Genomic DNA, 18,814 nt, shown 5'->3' on the forward strand with positions numbered 1-18,814 from the left:
CCCCCCCTGTTTTTTTTTTTTTTTTTTTTTTTTTATAGTCATGGAAACAAAGAGATATTCTCCTGCTGGGGGATCCAGCTGGCAGTGGATTGGTTTCGAGAGAGGGGGCACACATACATCAAGGTTTTTGTCCCACTCTGGAGAAAGGAGCCCCCTCGACAAGACAGTCCCATTGCAGGTAGGTCACCATCCTGGGCATAATTTGGCAACCCTTGGGTGCAGGCCGGAGACAGGGGATGTGAAGAGCCCGGTGCAGTTTTGCCCTGTAAAGTCAAACACAGTGCAAGTTGTGTATCAGGTTTCCATCACTTAAATTAGTCATTAATTTACTGCCACAAGCTCCTGACTAGCAACTAAAACTGCTTACAAGGCTTTGTTACGCTGCTTTGAGTCTTCTGCTTTACAAACACAGCTTGCTGCCAGCTGAGTTAAAGGAGTTTGTCAGCTTGCAACAAGTCCACAGAGCTTTTAAGGCCAGCCAGGAGATGATGACATCGTTGCACACATTATCCAAAGGCAGCAGTATCCGAAACGTTCACTACTGCATGACTATTATCTGTTAGCCTATTACCCTGGTACAGGAGATACATGGGTTCCTCTTCCAGAAGAAGGAATTGCATCAGCTGAAGTCTGTGGAGGGGGTCAGATTCAGTTTGTATGGAAATAGACCTGCCAGATTTGTGCTAGCAGCTTGGCGTCTGCAGATGAGGCGGCTGGGGATCCACCTTACTGCATAGCAGGAATGACAAGAAGTCAGAGTGTCCCCAATAGCAGCAAAAGAAGTTTCTTTATTTTATCAGGCACATTTTATCTCCAAGTTAAGTTCATGTCAGGGCTGGTTATGAGCTTTCTAGCATCTAGCAGGGTAAAAAGGGCACTACAGGGGTTCACTATGCCTCTGGTGTAGAATTCAGGCCATCCTTTTACAGATAAGACTTAAAAATAAAAAAGGGTATCTCAAATTTTACAAGTAGATGCTTTTGTAAAAGACCTAATTTTCAAGTTGCCAAATAACCACCAGATATCAGTGCATCTGAAAATCATACTGCTGTAAGTTGCCTAAAGGGATGAAACATCTTTAGATTCCTGTAGGTTTCTAGCACATGATTAAGACCTGGTTATTATTAATTAATTAGTTTCTCTTTTTAAAATACTTTTTTCCCTTTCTATTTCTGCCAACCACCCCACCAGATCAGCACATTCTTGAAGAGCTCGAAAAGCAATCGATCCTTGTGTATACGCCATCCCGGAAGGTGAAAGGCAAGAGGGTAGTTTGCTACGATGATCGCTACATAGTGAAAGTTGCTTATGAGAAAGATGGAATCATTGTTTCCAATGATCATTACCGGGATCTCCAGAATGAAAACCCTGAGTGGAAATGGTTTATTGAGCAGCGACTACTCATGTACTCTTTTGTCAGTAACAGGTAAGAGACAGTTGTTAAGCAATCTTGAATTTAAACATTAAGGGCCAAGACAGCTCCAACATCAATGCACCTCCCACCAGTAACAGAGTATGCGAGCCTTTCTCTGAAGGGAATTTACTGCAACTTTTCTTATCTCATTTCTTTAGTTTCTGCTCCCTTAGCTTTGGTCTTAAACCCCCCATGTCACTCTTCAATGAATTTCTCTATTTGAATGGGAGCATTAGTGACCAGCTTTGCTTCTTTCCAATCCAAACTGGGATGTGAAACCAAGGCTTGGTATCTTTTAATTTCTATTTCCTGGAAGGAACAGAATTAAATCCGTGGGAGGAGGCTGGCTATCTGGCAGTATTTTTACCTCCCCTACAAGGCAGAACAGCACTTTTTCCTATGCTTTTGTAATCCTAACTTTCTAGAAGAAGAGAGAGATGAGAAGCTGGTCTCTCTGGCCCTTAAACCATCCCCATTGGTGAAGGTTTTCATTAAGGCACTTGCACCGTGCCTGTGAGACTAAGCTGTGCGCTCCTCAGTCTGTATGTACTAACCTTGTCCGAGTTTCCTAGCAGCAGAGGTGTTCACTAGCCATCAGTTTGGCTGGGGAAATGCACCTGGAGACATCCCGTGTGCACGGAGGAGTGCGAATGGAGAAGCCACCTCACACCGCAGCACTCACTGTGGGTCAGGATGGAGACTTGGCTCTCCTGCCATCAAAATTGGATGGAAGTGCTTGGCACTGGGTTTCAGTTTCCCTGGAACGTCGTTCGCAGGAATGCAGTCGCTGAACATCAGCATGCTGTATTTCTCAAAGCTCCAGTCCATTATCTCTGACTACCACCAGGCTTCTTTCCTAATTACTAATGGGTTAGGCATATCTATATGGTATTTTCCTTCCTATTTCATAGGGATTGCCAGACCTTTGCAGAACCCTTCCCTCAGAAAGTCTAGCTGTTACTGTGAAGCCCGTTTGAATAGTTTCAGCAGGACCCTCTTGCACAGCTTTGGGAACCTCTCTAAAACCACAGCCTGAAGTTGGATGTTTCAGTCCCATTGTGTGGATAACCAAATTCCCTGAGTGCATCCCTTCCCCTCCTGCCCGTGACTCCCATCATCCAACAGAGAGTTGTTCCATGGGTGGGTGCGGTGCAGATTCCTTTGCAAATAAGTCCAGAGATGCTAATTAGTTTTCTTCCTGAAGCATCACATTCAGGTACTGGCATAGAAGAATAAAGAGAGTTATCTGAGCATTTCGCTGGCCTTGTAGCAGGAAGCCTTTACTGAATCCTTGAAAAAGGCTGGGCTTGTTTATCACACCATGTGCACAATCAGCTGTAACTCCGAATTAACTGCTGGCTTTTTAATCCTCATTCTCCTACAAGTATTTAGTAAGAGAAAAGTGAGTTTGCTGTGGAAGGGAGCTGATGGTGAGGTTTGCAGTGCTGGGACCACAGAAGAGTTTGCTGCGCTGCTGCTGCTTCAGAGAAAAACGAAGAGATCCTGCCACAGCTGAGGCTGCTGGCTGGCCAGAGCTGCACCAAGCTGCCATGCCTTTCCAGTTGTTTTATGTTATTAGGAAAAAACAACAACTACATGAAGCTAAAGCATTGTTGTCTTGGCAGGCAGGAGGGCACCGTGTCTGGTAAGGCAGCCTGAATCCTGAAGGCCAGGCCACAAAAGGAGCATGAAGATTTTCTGCCCTAAGCTTGTGCCGCAAGCTGTGATTGCACTTCAGCTCCAAAAGCTCGAGGTGTTTTTGTTACCTCTGTGACTTTTTTTCTTTTTCAGGTTTATGCCTCCTGATGATCCACTAGGCCGGCATGGACCCACTCTTAATAACTTCCTCAGCAAAAAGCCAGTGCTTCCTGAACCAAAGTGGCAGCCTTGCCCCTACGGTGGGTTTCTCCCTGTGCTGTGAACTGCCACCCCTCTTCCTCCTGGCCCTTGCTTCCCAGCAGCACTTTTACTTCGGCTAAGGGCAAGTGCCATTGCCACGTGCTGTCCTGCTTTGCGTGGCAGGGACTTGGGTCAGGGCTGCACAAACGCGTGATGCTTTTTCCTCTCCTGCTTGAGTGGCTTCAGCCTCGGCGAAGGCTGTGGCTGTGCTGACACCCCCCCCACCCCCCCCAGCCTGCACACCCTTTTCACTTTGCAGAGTGGACTTGTATTGTAGTGCTTGGGAAAGGCCATCCAAATATTTCCCCTCTCTCCCCTCCCAACAGCTGTCCAGCAACGTGCAGGTTTCCCAGAGGTAAATCCCTATACCATTTTTTAAAGCAACCCTTTGTAGCAGCAGGTCTCCCAGCCCACGGAGTGCAGCAACTGGAACATAAATGAATTTCAGACAATTCCAAAATAGCAGAAACTTGCTTTCACTGCTGCTTCACCTTGCAATACTAGGTCACCAATATTTAAATCTGGGGTCAAAAGTACTGAACTGGAAAATAGCACTTCCTCTCTTTGCTGTTTATGCTTACCATGCCCCTGCAAATGCACAGCGCTGAGGAGAAGTGATGGGTGTGTTAATCGACGTGGGTGCTAGCGACAACCTCCTGTTTGATTTTTTTTTTTTTTTTAAATTTTTTTATTCTTTCAGGTAAAAAATGCACCTATGGCAATAAATGCAAATTTTACCACCCAGAGAGACCACATCAAGCTCAGCTCTCGGTTGCTGATGAACTCAGGGCCAAAATCAAGGTCATGTTAAGCCTGGGGAAAGAGGAGGAGAAGTGCAACCGCTTGCCATACAGGACCGGAATAGAGCCTGCACCCTCTGACGCCTGCACAGAAACGCAGCGAGAAGCCAGTGGCTGCGCAGGGGCTTCCTGCTACCCAGGGTGGTCCCAGGGAAGCTGTCCCGAGCAGCCGTCCAGTGCCTGGGCCGGCAGCCCCGGCTCTGACCTGGGGGTGGACCAGAGGTTGCTACAGCCAGAGCTGCTGCGAGACCAGCCGCTCCTGGAGAAGATGTCAGCGCTATCCGTTGGTGATGACACCTACGGCTACAACTGGTCCATACGTACCTCTCAGGACAGAGAGGTGACGGACAGCCCTCATCGCTGCGGTGACCTCAGGCACAACCTGTACTCGCTTCATCACGCCCATAGCTTGGACCACACCTGCCTACCGGGATGCCCTTTCCAGCAAAGGGTGCTCCCGCCGGCGCCGGGCAGGATGCTCCCAGCTCCCAGCTGGCCTCAGGAGTGCTGCAGCATGCACGGCATGGGTCAGAGGAGCTGCTACGTCCCTCATGGTGCTCAGCACAAACAGGCCCTGGAGACTCAGCACCTTGTTTTGCCACAGTCCGCGGCTCTTCCCCCCGACCTGCTTCACTTGTACAGCAAGCAGCAGCAGCACCGTTTCCCCAGCCGGCCCCCACAGCAGCCCTTTCTGTTAGACTCCAGCAACAGACTGGGCTTCTTCCAGAAACCCCATGCTTACCCTGATGCCTCTTACAGTGACTGCTGGCCTGCCCCAGCTGCAAGGACACCCTCTGCCCAGCAGGCAAACGTACACAGGGAGCTGTGCTCTCTTTTTCCTTACAGCGAGGTGAACCACGTCATGGCTTTGTACCCTGATATCAAGGATATTGCTAGCTTGACTTCACCCATTCAAAGACACAGAAACTTGTGAAACCATCCCCATCAAGCCTTTCCAACAAGCACAAGTCCTGGGGCAAAAAGATGCTACTCTGAGGCTTAACTAAGTGTTATTAAAGGGCTTTATGGTAAGGGTTATAGCTGTCCCAGGAGCACAAGTCCAAGCATCAACCAGCTGTGGCGCATGGGGCATCAAGTCAGGGCAAAGACTGCTGTTCATTGTGGTGGGATCTCATTCACCTCCCACGGGAGTGAAGGGGAGGGCTCAGGCTAACTGGGCTATCAGCATTTGAACCTCACTAATGACTGGGTTCAGGATGGCATAGAACTTCATTAATGCCTTGACACACTAGACATGTTTTTAAAGTCCTGACCTATCGTTCAACTACCATAAAAGAACCATGCTCTGTGGTCCCCAGTAAAGGGCTCTCCACAGACCCCCATGAATGCTTGCTCAGCTAGCATAAAAAGTAATTATTTGGCCTATTTTCCCTAAAACAGGGCTGTGCTCTCTGCTAGAAGGCATCTTTGGGTCCATATTATTGCCTGATACAGGCCCAGCCCTGTATCAGTAAGCTTTCAAAGATGCATCTTGAGTTTATAAACCAATGGTGTGCACAGACTAGGAGGGGTGGTGGAGGTACACCAGAGTGCTTGAAGATAGCTGCAGGTACACTTCTCAAGGATCACGCCCAATGTAAGTCAAATCAGGGAAGTCATCTTCAATATAAGTCCTGATGTAGACTGAAGACTCAGGCTTGTTAATTAAAAAAGAAGAAATCCAGATGATGCCAAGGGGAAAAGAAGAAAAAAAAAAAAAAGAGAGAGCTTTAAAATGTCTCTGTTGTATCAAACAAGAAAACTATTGTGGACTCAACTGTTAATTACCAACCATGGTCCCATAATGCAATTACACAGCTGATTTATGATTACAAACATTTAAACTGAGTTCTGTTGGGACATGTTTGGTTTTCAGTAAGCTGTAAAGCTGCTAATCTCTGCATTATTCCACTGAATTCTTCAGGTTATAATTCAAGTATTAAGGTTGATCCTAAAGGTTTTTGGCATTTTACCGAAGTTTAAGTATGTCAGTGTGACATGTTTTAAAGCATTTTTAACACATTATAAAATGGTCATCTAGAATACTTAATTCTGAAAAATGTCTTTGTTTTTTGTTTTTTGTTTTTTTTTTTTTCTTTTCCATTCCTCTTAGCACTGATGCTTCATCAAGTCCAACATTCAGGTGGGATTTACAAACTCTCTGACCCTGCAGTATCTCTGTTAGATTCTTCTCTGAAGTGCAATCAGTGATGTTGCTCTTAGGCAGGAATTAAACATGGCCCTCACTGACAACTCTGAATTCTCTTGCTTTCAAAAAGGTGACTAAGGAGTAGTAAGTTACAATTAATGACATTATCACATGATGCATTTTTTGAAGGTGGTGATAGTTTGACCTGTTTCCCTCTGCAAACCACCAGCAGCTTTTTTTTTGGTGGTGGTGGTTAAAGAATCTTCAGGAAATAAGTATGCTGTTTCCATTCAATGTCTTATGGCCATGCAGTTGGCTCCAAGAAATTCTAATTTGGAGTTTGGAGGTATGATTTATCTTCACAGAATGTGACAGGTTTTTTCCATATGTCATGAATTTTCCTTTAATTATAGTCATAATATATATATTATAACTGGGTCACCAGAATGGCTTATAAATTTATCCACTGCATATTACATAAAGATGAGAAATGACATTAAAACAAAACTATGGCATAAATGCCCTGTGAAATGCTTTGAAAAGTACTTGTGTTCCACAGCCATCATTAGTTGTGCTGAAATATGCCACACACCACACTTAACACACTGAAGCGACCCGAGACATTTCATGGATTAAATGCCTATATTGTGCCTATGCAAGGCCAGGCTCATGGGCTTGCCTAAGCACCTGTACCGGAGCTTTCCCAGCTACTGCTGTACACATATGTACACTCACAGAGAAAGTGTGAATGCAGAGTGGAAAAATACCTTCCACATACTCAAACAGAGCAAGTCCCAAATGACAGCATTTGGAAAATGTACACACAGCAATAGGGCAGGATATAACCATACATGTCAACATTTATTTTTATGTCTGGAATGTACGTTACATATTTCAATACAGAAAGCATTTAAAATCTATAGGAAAATTGGCACGCTGCCTTTCTATAGGGCCTTTGGCTTGCTGGAGACATGTGCATAAGCTTTTCTCCTTTTCCTTTGAGGATGCACAGGAATTTGGTGGTTGTTCAAAACCCTCTCTTGATGTTTAATAACTTATTTTTCTTTCATTTCTATCTGTCTTTCTGGGGGATCTTTCAGTAAAATACATAGAATGTGCATTCTGCTGAGAAAGTGTCTGAGAAAATAAATCAGACTTTGGCACTGAAGAGAACTCGATTTCTCTTGGCTCTTCTCCTGACCAGAGGGTTTTTTCTCATGGAGCTTTTGTTGGAAGGGCAGCTCAGCAGCAGTGCTGTGTCACTGCCTGCTTGAGAGGAACTCTGCTGCTGGCCCGGAGCCCACGGAAAGCACAGACTGTTCCGTTATTTCACCACAGCACAAGCATCTGGGACTCAGGAGTTTCTGCTGCAGACCCTCTTACACTTTCCAAGACAGGAGGATTTCTTTTTGGCTTTGTCAGCTCCTGAGGTAAGGGAAGGGGCTGCTAACAGAAAGGAGGAGGCAGCTTTCGCACAGGCAGGGTAGAAGGCTGTTGCTATTTGGTATCTCTGCTGAGATGCATTCGAGTCCAGCTCTCGTTGCCAAGTTGAAAATGAATCCATAAATCCCAACAGGCTTGGAAAGCCCTTGGTGTTCTTTGCTTTTTGGTTGTCAAGACTCTTAGAAGAAGCTGGAAGCAGTGGGAGCAATCCTCCAGGCGATGGGCTGCTTTCCTAAGGGAGGATTACAGAGCTGCCAAGTTCATTTTAAGATTTAAAAAAAAGCCCCAAAACTCACAAGAGAGAATCCTCTTCCTTTGTCTACTCTCACCCTTTCCCAAAAAGTTAGGAAGCCATAGACACCCTCCTTGGTGAGAGGCTAGGGAAACTAGATACAAACATTTCACTGAGAAGTCTTGGGTAGAAGTCACCCCTGCAACAGCTCCTCAGCATAAAAAGGGGGAAAAGAGAGCAGTCCGCTGCACCCGATGCAGCCCTGGGCAGCTCACGGTACCTCCCTCCCACATCTTCTTAAATATAGAAATTTCTCCATCACAGAACATTGATGACAAGTCTACTAATTGGGTGAGCTTAGATACTATAAAAATTAATGCCATAAGATGGTCTACAAAGTATATAATAATCTTGCTCTGTATCAAACACTTTTATTTGCCAATTATTCTGAGAACTTTTGCTAATATTTTAACTCACTTCCCATAAGAGCTGGCACACTTTATAAGCAAATATTTGAACTAATCACAAACAACTAAAAAGAACAAGATTATGTTTTACAGCTTCTCTCCTCCTTAAAAAATATTGGATTGCTAGGGAAGAACAAGCAAGCCCTGTACTTCAAGTGTGACAGACCACCTCTGCAAGTCAAAAAAATCCCCAAAGCCTCTGCTGAAAGCCTTCAACAGACAGACTCCTGTCATGGACACAGGTACTTATATCCAAGACAAAAAATCAGATATTATCTTTCACCTTTTGCACGGACTTTCCCCAAGCCAGGAGTGGGAACACCTCAGTTTTACTCCTGGAGCCATCACTCATTCACTCTGCCACCACAAGCCCTTTGCTTCTCTGCCTCAGGGTGCATCTGCTCTGCATTCACCCACATATATACAAGACGGCTGTAGTATTTACCTCCTCTGTGCTGGTGGGACTGGGATGCTTTGAATCCTTGAGAAGAACAGTTTAATATTACAGCACCGATCGTCATTACCATTATTAAGAAAGCGCTAGGACTAGCAATCGATAGTGAAGGGGTTTTTATAGCATTTAGCCATGTCCCTTCTCTGCCCCGAGTTGGGCTCACCGCCTTGAAGTCTTCTTGCAGCAGGCTCGGAGGAACTCTTTAGTAAGGTGTACTGATGTGCTGACTTGGCAAATGCAATCAAAATGGACATACAAATGGAGCAAAGCTGTGAACGCAGTGATTTGTGGGGACAGCACATGGAAGGCAGCTAGCCAGAATGTTAGGACAATGCGTGCAGGGCTGGCAGGCCTCTGAAGGCAGCAAGGAAATTAGGCAATGTGCCTCTGCTGAGGAACAGCACTATCGGAATTGCTCACTGTAACCGCACTGCCAGCTCCTTCTCTTTGCCTTTCCCCTGTGTCACGCAGTTTTTCCTCAGCTTCCCTAATTTTTACACTTTTTTTTTTTCTCTCCTGTTCTCACAGGGCTCAGGATTTCTATCACACTCTTTATGGAGTGGGTCACAAGTTAAAAAAAACTTCCCCCTCCCATTGCCTCTCCTTCACCTCCGCCAAACCGGCCACCCCAAACGCTTGTTTCATGCTCCCTTCGCTTCCCTGCTCCCTCCCTGCCCCGGGTGCTCACCTCCTCCCTTGCTCTGCCGCACACTCCTGCTCAAGCCCAGATAGCGTCCTATCTCTCACTTCACCCGTGCCCTGCAGTTGAAGGTTTTTTTCTTTTCTTCTTCTTTTCTTCTTCTTTTCTTCTTCTTTTCTTCTTCTTTTCTTCTTCTTTTCTTCTTCTTTTCTTCTTCTTTTTTTTATTTTTATTTTTATTTTTAATATTGTTTGGTTTTGGGTTCTGCTGTTGTTAAAACCATGACATAGATACCTTTAGCCTGGCCAAGATCCAATATGCTCAGGATGTTTTCCCATTGCGCCCTAAAGCGGTCTTCCTGGCAAAAGCTGTCTGGGGAAAGAAACAGAGGCAAAGTTACGTTCACAGGTGCTTGTGCTGACTTCGTACAGCTTTCTCTTCTCTAAGGATCAAACGGCATGCTAGCAGAAACTCAGCCACCATACACACTTAACTACCTTAAATCCTACTGTAAAAGCAACGTTCATCCTTCACCTACCATCACCAAGACTGTACATTTGAGGGAGTTACTAACACTACTGGTTTCATACAGAAGACAAATGGGCATCAGGACACCGAATGGCAGAACAAAACCATAAACTAGAAGCAGGCAGCAAAACATGGATGGCATAAAAACCAGCCAAACTGGACAACTGGAAATAATTTTCTCATAGAGGACCAAAAAGGTATTAAATAGAATTAAAGAAACATAGAGCTGGTAGAAGCAAGTATAGTACATTACAGATGACACGATAAACCTTGGAAAGGTACTGCTGTGCAAAGTAAGATTGAAAAGGGTGGCTGCCATCCATCTGCACGCTCACAACACTGAGCAAAGTGGGGTCCAGCTCTCCTATGACTGTCAGCTTGCTGAATTTAGTATCTGTAATTTAATATCTGCAGAGATCCCAAACAACTGAGAAAACAGCTAAATAAGAAGCGGTATCAACTACAGTAACTGAACTACAAGGTTGAACACAAAGACAAGACAAAGATACCATCACCATCTGGTGATTTGGTTTCCAGATTAGACCTAGTTTTACTATAGGATTAATGTTCTCCTTGCATTGTCAGTGGAAGAGCTGCAGGGAGATGAGAACTGCCTAACAGGACTAAAGAGCAACCAACACTTGCTGGGAGGGGTAGCAAGAGAAGCGCAGAGGAACGTGATGGCTTTTACCACTTGAAGTGGTAAATGGCAAAATGCACTTCATAAATAAAACCACATTCTGCAGTTCCAGGGGAACCAAAGGCACAAATGCCACGATAGCCTGGCAAAGGCTGCAGTTTTTAGCAGGGAAGCAAACTTGGCTATAGTTTGTTATTGCCGAAAAATACACAGCCATTGGCAAACAATTATAAATGTTACTCAAAACTATCATCGGAATGAGAATTACCGAGATCTCCCCACAGGAGGTCCTGTTCGGAAGAGACTGAAGGGAATACAGAAGCTTGTAAAAATGTTATTTCCAGCAGGGAAACATTCTCAGAGAAGAACTTCAGCATCTGAATATCCTTTTGCTTGCACATAATATATGACATATGGTGAATTGGAGCACTGGCTTCACTTAAAGAAACAGATGGAAGATCTTTAAACCTCTAGACCATTTTTCTTAGGTTACATAGGTCATATTTAAGCCTTGCAGAAGGGGAAAAAAAGAGTATGTTTAAGCTGAAGTCAAAGTAACAATATTATGGAAAAAAAGGGGCAGAGAATCCAAGTTCTAGATTAGTAGAAGAGTAGAAAAAAATACTCTCCAGTGGTTATATCTGTTCCTCTTTTATGATATTGATATGCAACCGGGGATAGTATTTGGGAGACACTGGTTTAGGTCAGACTCTGCACTTTGCTCTTTGATATTCTAATGTTTGTATTTGTCCAAGGGAGCTTAAGTAGAGGTGTTGAAAGAAAAAGTATAAACACCCAAGTGGAATACCTCTAGGAAAAGTCTACCAATTGACACCTGTAAGACATACACCAATAATATATTTTTAAAAACCATGATGGCCAAGTCCACCACAAGGTGTCAATGTGGTAGCACTAGCAACAGGATTTGCTGCTCCAGGGCTGACTTTCACAAGCCAGTGCCATCCGCTCGCATAAATCCCATCAGCAGGAGTTGCACGCCCTTCATCACGGACACGACACGACACGACAGCACGCACTGGAGGGCTGTGCAGCGGCGTCTTGGCTCTGCTGGGCACGAAGAGAGCTTCGCCTGGGCCTCCTGGCCAGAGAGGCTCCTGCAATTCACGTACCCGCAGGCGAGGCTGGATCGCACTGGCTGAACCGATTCTGCTGCCACGACGCAGAGCTGACGCGCTGCTTTGCTGAGCATTTGCACCGCATCCTACCTCTAGCCTGCGCGTTGCGTTTAAGCAGCCCTAGAAGCACGCTTGGCAGCTCAGAGGGTCTGCGGAGCCGCAGCACCGTGGAGCAGCGAGAGCCAAACACAGGATCACTTGAATAACGGGTGTCAGAAAGGGGGCATTTTACAAAATCCACCCTTCATCGTGTCTTTTTATTCTCCCCTCACCTGCGGTTCAAGCTACAGCTGCCCTGACATCGGCGGCTCAGGATTTATCTTGGCCGGGGCCCAGGCGCTGCTGCCAGACTTCCCTTTCAGGGCAGCGGCCCTGGGAAAGTCACTCGGGGTTAAGTTTAGAGTTCCAGGTTGGCACATTCTTAACGCAAGCCAAAAATAAGTGTGAATGGGGATCAATTTTATGAATTTGCTGAGCTGCCAATTATATTTTAAAGCTGAAATCTGAAACTAGGTTTGCCAATTGGATAAGTATCACAGCCAACCCTTAGACAGAAATTAATTGGAAAAACACTTTCTCTTTGAGTCCAGAGAGCATTGCCTTACAAATGTTATCTCTAAAGTCTTTCCAGGTGTACTTTGGACACAATTGGTCAATCTGAACACAGGGGATTTTAATTAGTTAAGTTTATTATCTTGTATATGTGTCAATCAAGATTTAGGCAAATATAAAACAAGCATTCCAGGCATGCAACTGTAAGGCAGCATTAAGGAGGGGCGGGGGGAAGCTTCTTCCAAAGCAATTCAAAATGCCACAATTTTCTATTGCATTCCTTTTATACCTTCTTTCCTTGCATTTTTGGGGAGCAGGATTACCACAGCTGTACAATTGCCCAAGGCCAGGTAGCTGGGTTGTGCACCCACATCTCTGTAAAATTCCCTGCTAGCCAGGCAGAGGCTGGATGTGCAACACAGCACATACGGGCTTGAGCTCACAGCTATCTGAAGCCTGCTTGCAGCTTGCCAGAGGCACAAATAATCCCCTCGTGTCCAGCTATCGCATCACCGGCACAGTAGCAACGCTGGCTTGAAGGCAGGATTTCCTGAGCCTCTTGATGGAGCCCGTATTTGCGCATGGGCCAGCAAATGATTCCCAACACTGTGCCATCCTGACTCTCATTTATTCAGGCCCGCTTCAAATACTGCATCTGTGGTGCCCAGCTCTTGGCTTTCAGGGCTCAAAATGTATTCTTTTTTATGTTCTGGAGAATGTAGTTTGTCCCATTTCAAGGCAGAATTGCATCACAGCCATTAGTAATAATACTACAAAAGTTACGCATGCTTTCTAGACTCTATCGTATGTACAAGAATCTGTAAAAACAAAAGACATCCCCATCCTTCTTACACAACTTCCAAAGCAAATCTTCCGGGGCACACAGACAACCTTATGATGCATATATATTACATCACACCGATACAGAGCTGGGACCCAAAAGGACCCACAACCCAGGCTGCACGCAGGGTTTTGCTGGAACATCCCCAGGGGTGCTGCTGTGGCCCTGCCTGGAAAGACTGCTCTTCAGTACACGGCATCCGAAGGGCAGGGTAATCTGTGCTGAAAGCTGCACACAGCTGAAAGCAAAGGCTCCTACAGGCTGGCCCCGCTGGGATTCGGAACAAAGCGGGAAACACGGGCTCCTCTCCTGCCTGCCCAGGGACCAGGCAGCTCTATATGGGGTTAAGAGGACCATAAAACATTGCCAGCTCAGGGTTGACTCAGCAGCTCCTGTACATTACATCAAGCCCTGCGCCATCAAACATGCTACCAGGAAAGTCAAGACAGAATGAGAAAATACATGGTTTGGGAGTTCCCCGTGCCCATACCACGGTATAACTCCTCACAACACTGCAGCAGGGTTACCTGCTCCAGACTGGAAAGGGCTAAAGAGGCAGGGAAAGCAAACTCCATCAACCCAGATATCGGAGGCTGATGAAAAAACACCTGGAAAAGGTCAGCGAGCGCGCTGGCTCGCGTTACTGCTTGAGGACGCGCAGGGAGAACCAACCGTGCCGTGCCTGTGTCCTGACAGCTGGCAGGCACCCTCTCAAACCACCAAATAAAAAACATCCAGAAGCAGAAACTGCAGGTACGGAGCTGCTTTTGTAGCTAAATACGACACAGCAGGGTTTCAAGGGTGGAGAATACCACAGAAAGCAAGCTTTTTCAACATGAGCGATGGCTGTTGCTTTAGAGGATCACACAGGAGTTGCTAACAGATGACTAACGACAGACCTGACAAGCCTCTGAGCAATCCAGTTTATGCCACCTACCTCAGGCCCTTATCCACAACTTCTTCACCGGTGTGCTTTACTCGTTGGTCTCTTCTAAGTTCAGAGTTAAATGCCTTTACTCTCAAAAAAATGAAAAGAAAAACAATTAGGTTATGGCAGTAACAGCAGAATCAATTGTGCTGTGAGATGAGCTGCGTCACCTTTGAGACCTGGCTGGAGTCATACAAATAAAATTCAGAAAAAAAATAATTAATCAACACTTGATAATATCTTCCTTTCGGCCTCAGAAGTACAAGCCCTTCCACACTAGTCAGAAAATGGCAGCTGTGACCAAACAATGGGCAATGCTGAGATTAGCCATTCCCTGTCACCCCTGGGGAGGGTGTGCCATTCCGATGCCAGAACACAGAATTCATGGCTCATTAATAGCTCCACAGAGAACAGAACCATCACGGAGTACAACCCTGTAAACTAGTAATGAGGACACTTCCAGCTGCGGGGCGGGGAGCGATGCAATCCCTGCTCCGAAGCATTACTAATGCATTTTGTCTTAAAGTCTCATGAGATGAATTTCACAAGTGGAATTAAAAGACACCGAGTTGAAATCAGCACACAGCAGCCTACCACCTCCAGGGACAGTACTAGAACAAATAAAAGTGTTTTAAAAACCAAGACAAAAGCACGGTTACCATGGGGTGGACACACTGATGTTCAAGTGAGATCTAGATGCTGACTCAAGCCTTGAATTAAACCACTGTATGCAATCAAAAATCAATAGCAAGTTCAATCCTGCTGTCAGGATACAGGTATTAGTCCAGGAAAAGAATAGGATGAAAACATAGGAGAGTATCAAGTAAGTGAAAGAAAATTAAAACCAACACGAAGCAATAGATCAGGAGATGGATGATACACCCTCCAACAAAACTGCGTGACATACCTTTGCATGTTACTTATATCCACCTTGAACATGGGTGGGGTCTCGAAGTGGGAAGGAAGTTTCCAAGCGCAGCTATGCCTGATAGTTGTTTTGGGTGCAATTGTAAATCACATGAATAGTAAAGTATTTCACTCCGTCACCCAACTCTACTGTTTCTTCAGGAAGCATCGAGAACTGGAACGCATGGCAGTTGCCTTGAAAAACGGTAAAGTCTGTTTTGCAGAGCAAAACTACTGATAAGTTTGGAGGGTAGAGCTTGATGGCTAGGGTTGTGGGGCTGGCAGAAATGCACTCCCTGCTGAGATCCACTGGGGAGCCTGAGGGTCCACTACCAAAAGGGAATTTAGCTCAGCCCTTGCTGTTCTGTTACCTGTAGTCCAGAGTCCCAGGGCCAGAAGTGAAGCTCACAGGGGCAGAACACTGGCCAGGCAGCACAGCATTTGGTTTCCTTAGGGATTCAAAAAGCCTAAGCAATTTAAAAGTATCAAGCTCAGCAGAACAACACCCCCCCCCTCATATAACTAATCATTATTAAAGAGGGAAAGCTTTTGTGTCATGTCCTTCAGCTCGAAAAACACTAACATGACATTTTCTCTCTCATGTACAGGGCAGCTGTACCAAGGATTAGGAAGGGTTTCTAAAGCCAAGAGTTACACTGCTGTTTTTTTTTTTCTTTCTTTTTCTTTACTTAAGGACAGCAGCAGCTTAGTTGCACTGGCATAGTATGAACCTCTAGTACACAGCCCCATTTCTTGGAAACCTTAACATTCAGGAACATGTATAGAACACACAAAAAGAGGTACATACCTCCAAATGCTTTCACAATCACAGGGGAATTGCACAAGAAACTGCAAAAATGAGAAAGGTAATACCGCTGCTATGGAACAGATAGACAAGGACCTGGGCAACTTTCTCCACACACGTCTATGACACAGGATCAAACCACACTGACTTCAAGCCAGATGTCTGATGACAGCATCCTACATCCTCTCTAGGACAGCAATTTTAATCTGAAGACTTTGGCTACCAAAAAGTGGTTCTTGCAGGCAGAAAAGACACCTCATGACAATCTCTTCATAACTGTGTCAGGTATCTGTCGGAAGACAGTATTTTCCTTCCTCAGGTCATGTTTAAATTTGATTTCTGGCCCCAAAACAGAGAGGGAAGTAAAAGGCTCGTGAAAGAAACAAAATACACATCCCAGTTTTAATCCAAACATTCACTGTAGCTACCGGATAGCTGCAACAAAATGTAGGAAATTTGGCTTGAGTGGTTGTTCAAGTCTCTAATTAGAGAGGGGAAAAAGGAAAGCCAAAAAGGCAAAGACGGAGGCAGAGAGAGGGACAGAGATGAATGAAGGCACAGGGAATAGCAAAATCTTGGGTTCACATTCCGCACACTGCTTGGAGCACAGCTGCCATATCACCAGAGCACAGCATCTTTTAGAAAGTGAGCCAGTGACGCAGTAATATTGCCGAGATAAGCGATCACTGTGGTGGTACTGGCACTTGTGGTATGTTTACAATTTTTATTTAGTATCTTCTGGGATCCTTTGTTTCTCTGCCCTATTCCACCCCCATTAGCAGCAAAAAAAAAATGCTATTGCAACAAAGACTGTGAGAAAACTTCTATTAACTTCAGGATGTCTTTACAGGTTATACATGAGAGGAAGCATCCAAACCCTAAAGTGGTGTCATAAATGTTCCAGCAGAAAGAAGTGCTAGACCTGCTCCTGCTTCAATTGCTGCACAAGAAGGTGGTTCTTACAACTTTCCCAATTTACCTTCCCTGTCCTCTCTAACAAGTCCCTTTAGACAAACTTAGTTTCAGCCAAATGCCTTTTGAGTGGCATTTCATACTTTTTCACTATGATTCATAGGGTGCCAGCCAGCTCTAGCTCCAAAGAACTCGGAGGAGTATGAAGGGTTGTGACGCATCCAAGTATCTTCTGCATGTTTCTTCCAAGCAGCAGCCCCCCAGACTGGGTGACAGTAAGCCTCCCTTACAATACTGTAAGACACCACACAAGTCGTTCTGGAAATCTGACTACCACAAAACAAAAACAAACAACAAAAGCAAAACTGAGAAAAGATTTTGTAAAAAATAAATCCATCTGTCCAGTTATGTTCTACCCAGGATACAACACATGAAATGCCAAATATTAAAAATAATAAAAAACAAACAAAAAAAACCAAAAAAAGGGCTCCCCAACTTACAATTTACAGCTAACTATGAAGTACAGAGTTGCTACCATGAGTAGTTTGTAAATGAAGTAATTTTTTTTTCTATCAGCTGATAAGAGACATTCCATACATACAAATATTGCTTTGCTTATAATCTTAGATCAACATAAATATAAAGCCACTATAAAACTAATTCTTTATTTGAAGTTTTTGGGCTGATAATTTTCATAATCAAGATTTCACTCCAAACATCCATCCTCTCATCTGACACACACGTTTCCTGTGACATCAGAAGAGCTATCAATATTCACTAACCTCTTTTGAATTCACTTCTAGATTCATTATCTTAATCAGAAAACACCACTTTTAAGAGTTTATTACTGTAGGATGATGGTAAAAAGCTAACCCATAACTACTGATGCATTGGCCTTCCTTTTGAGACTATAAAGTGTCTATTTTAAGGAATAAGCATCCAACCTCCAAAACCGCAGGGGCAGAATAACCCATTTTATCCGCAGCCACCCCTCCTCTGCCATGGGTAAGCAGCCGCGTACCAGCCGGACGAAGCACGCCAGGGACTCGCTTCCCACTGTCCTTTTCTTAGTGGGACCTTATGAACCTTTCCTTGGCACATAACCAAACATGCCAAGCGTGAGACCCCAGCACACGATGCAGACATGACTGTCACGCGCGCAGATACACCTGCACTTCTCATGAAGGGGAAATGAGTTGTGTGTGAACTGGTTTTGGGTACCTCCTACACAGACTGCACCTCCTGCTGCTTCTGAAGCGAGCCCGAGATGTCTGCCATCCTTTCCTGTCAAAATGCACATAAACTGAATACTCTGATGCTGCTGTTCCCCAACCTTACTGTTCCTCTGATGACCTTGCTTCGCACTGTATTGTGCGAGCCTGCAAAGAAATCATGGGACAGAAACACATTTGGTCATCATGCCCCAGAACATAACACATCAACCAACTCAATCAACCACCACAAAAACGAGGAACGTCCCCTGATGACTGGCTATGTGATGTGATAAACGTGTTTACTTGCTACATGTTACATGTAACATGTTTGCATGTTAATGGGGTGCAAGAAAAGCAACACCGCTTGCTTCTGCATATGAAGAACAAAGGACACAGCATTCCTTAGTCCATTTCCTCCCTCTCTCCATCATCATATTTCTTAGCCCTGGATCTCAATCACTTGCAACAGGAACTTGAATTTAGGCAAAGCTTATCAGTCACTGGCTGGATGTGGTCTGCTGATATCTACTAAGACAAAACCACATTAAAAATGCTTAATACACATTTCTCCATTAATTTGTTACCAAATCAGCTACATCAAAATTGTATTGGCACTGTACTCCTATAAAGAGTGAGGAAAAATAGCAAGCAGTCACAGAATTTAAAGCTGTAACACAATGTGCATCCATAAAAAATGGTATTAGGTTTATACAAGCATCTCAGATTGCTCATTTGAATAGTACCAAAATTGATATGCTACTTTTCTCCTTCAAAATCTGCTCTCACATGCAGTATGATAGTGTTTTATTATTTTAAATAAACTTGCAAATAATAGGCAGTTTGAACCCATGTAG

General features: G+C 44.7%; 1 protein-coding gene and 1 long non-coding RNA gene across 5 annotated transcripts in view; one reads left to right on the top strand and one right to left on the bottom strand.

The window, feature by feature from the left end:
• ZC3H12D (zinc finger CCCH-type containing 12D) overlaps window positions 1–6,296 on the top strand; it is a 19,852-nt gene extending 13,556 nt beyond the window's left edge. For 3 of the 4 annotated variants that reach the window (XM_010581921.1, XM_010581923.1, XM_010581922.1), the window contains 4 exons: window positions 39–178; window positions 1,192–1,426; window positions 3,206–3,312; window positions 4,014–5,749. In XM_010581921.1, coding sequence (XP_010580223.1) covers window positions 39–178; window positions 1,192–1,426; window positions 3,206–3,312; window positions 4,014–5,047 — 1,516 coding nt within the window. In that variant the 3' untranslated portion in view covers window positions 5,048–5,749. Of the gene's footprint in view, window positions 1–38; window positions 179–1,191; window positions 1,427–3,205; window positions 3,313–4,013; window positions 5,750–6,226 lie in introns of those variants that run through there. The other variant, XR_775287.1, reaches the window with a different exon arrangement.
• Window positions 6,297–7,456: 1,160 nt separating this feature from the next.
• Window positions 7,457–18,260, bottom strand: LOC104840740. The gene is made up of 3 exons (XR_775288.1): window positions 14,133–18,260; window positions 9,793–9,866; window positions 7,457–7,937 (listed from the first exon to the last, which is right to left on the bottom strand). It is a non-coding gene; the product is annotated as an uncharacterized LOC104840740 (long non-coding RNA).
• Between the last annotated feature and the right edge of the window lie 554 nt (window positions 18,261–18,814).

Source organism: Haliaeetus leucocephalus, unplaced genomic scaffold, assembly GCF_000737465.1.
Source record: "Haliaeetus leucocephalus isolate CR32 unplaced genomic scaffold, Haliaeetus_leucocephalus-4.0 Scaffold819, whole genome shotgun sequence".
Classification (NCBI taxonomy): Eukaryota; Metazoa; Chordata; class Aves; order Accipitriformes; family Accipitridae; genus Haliaeetus; species Haliaeetus leucocephalus.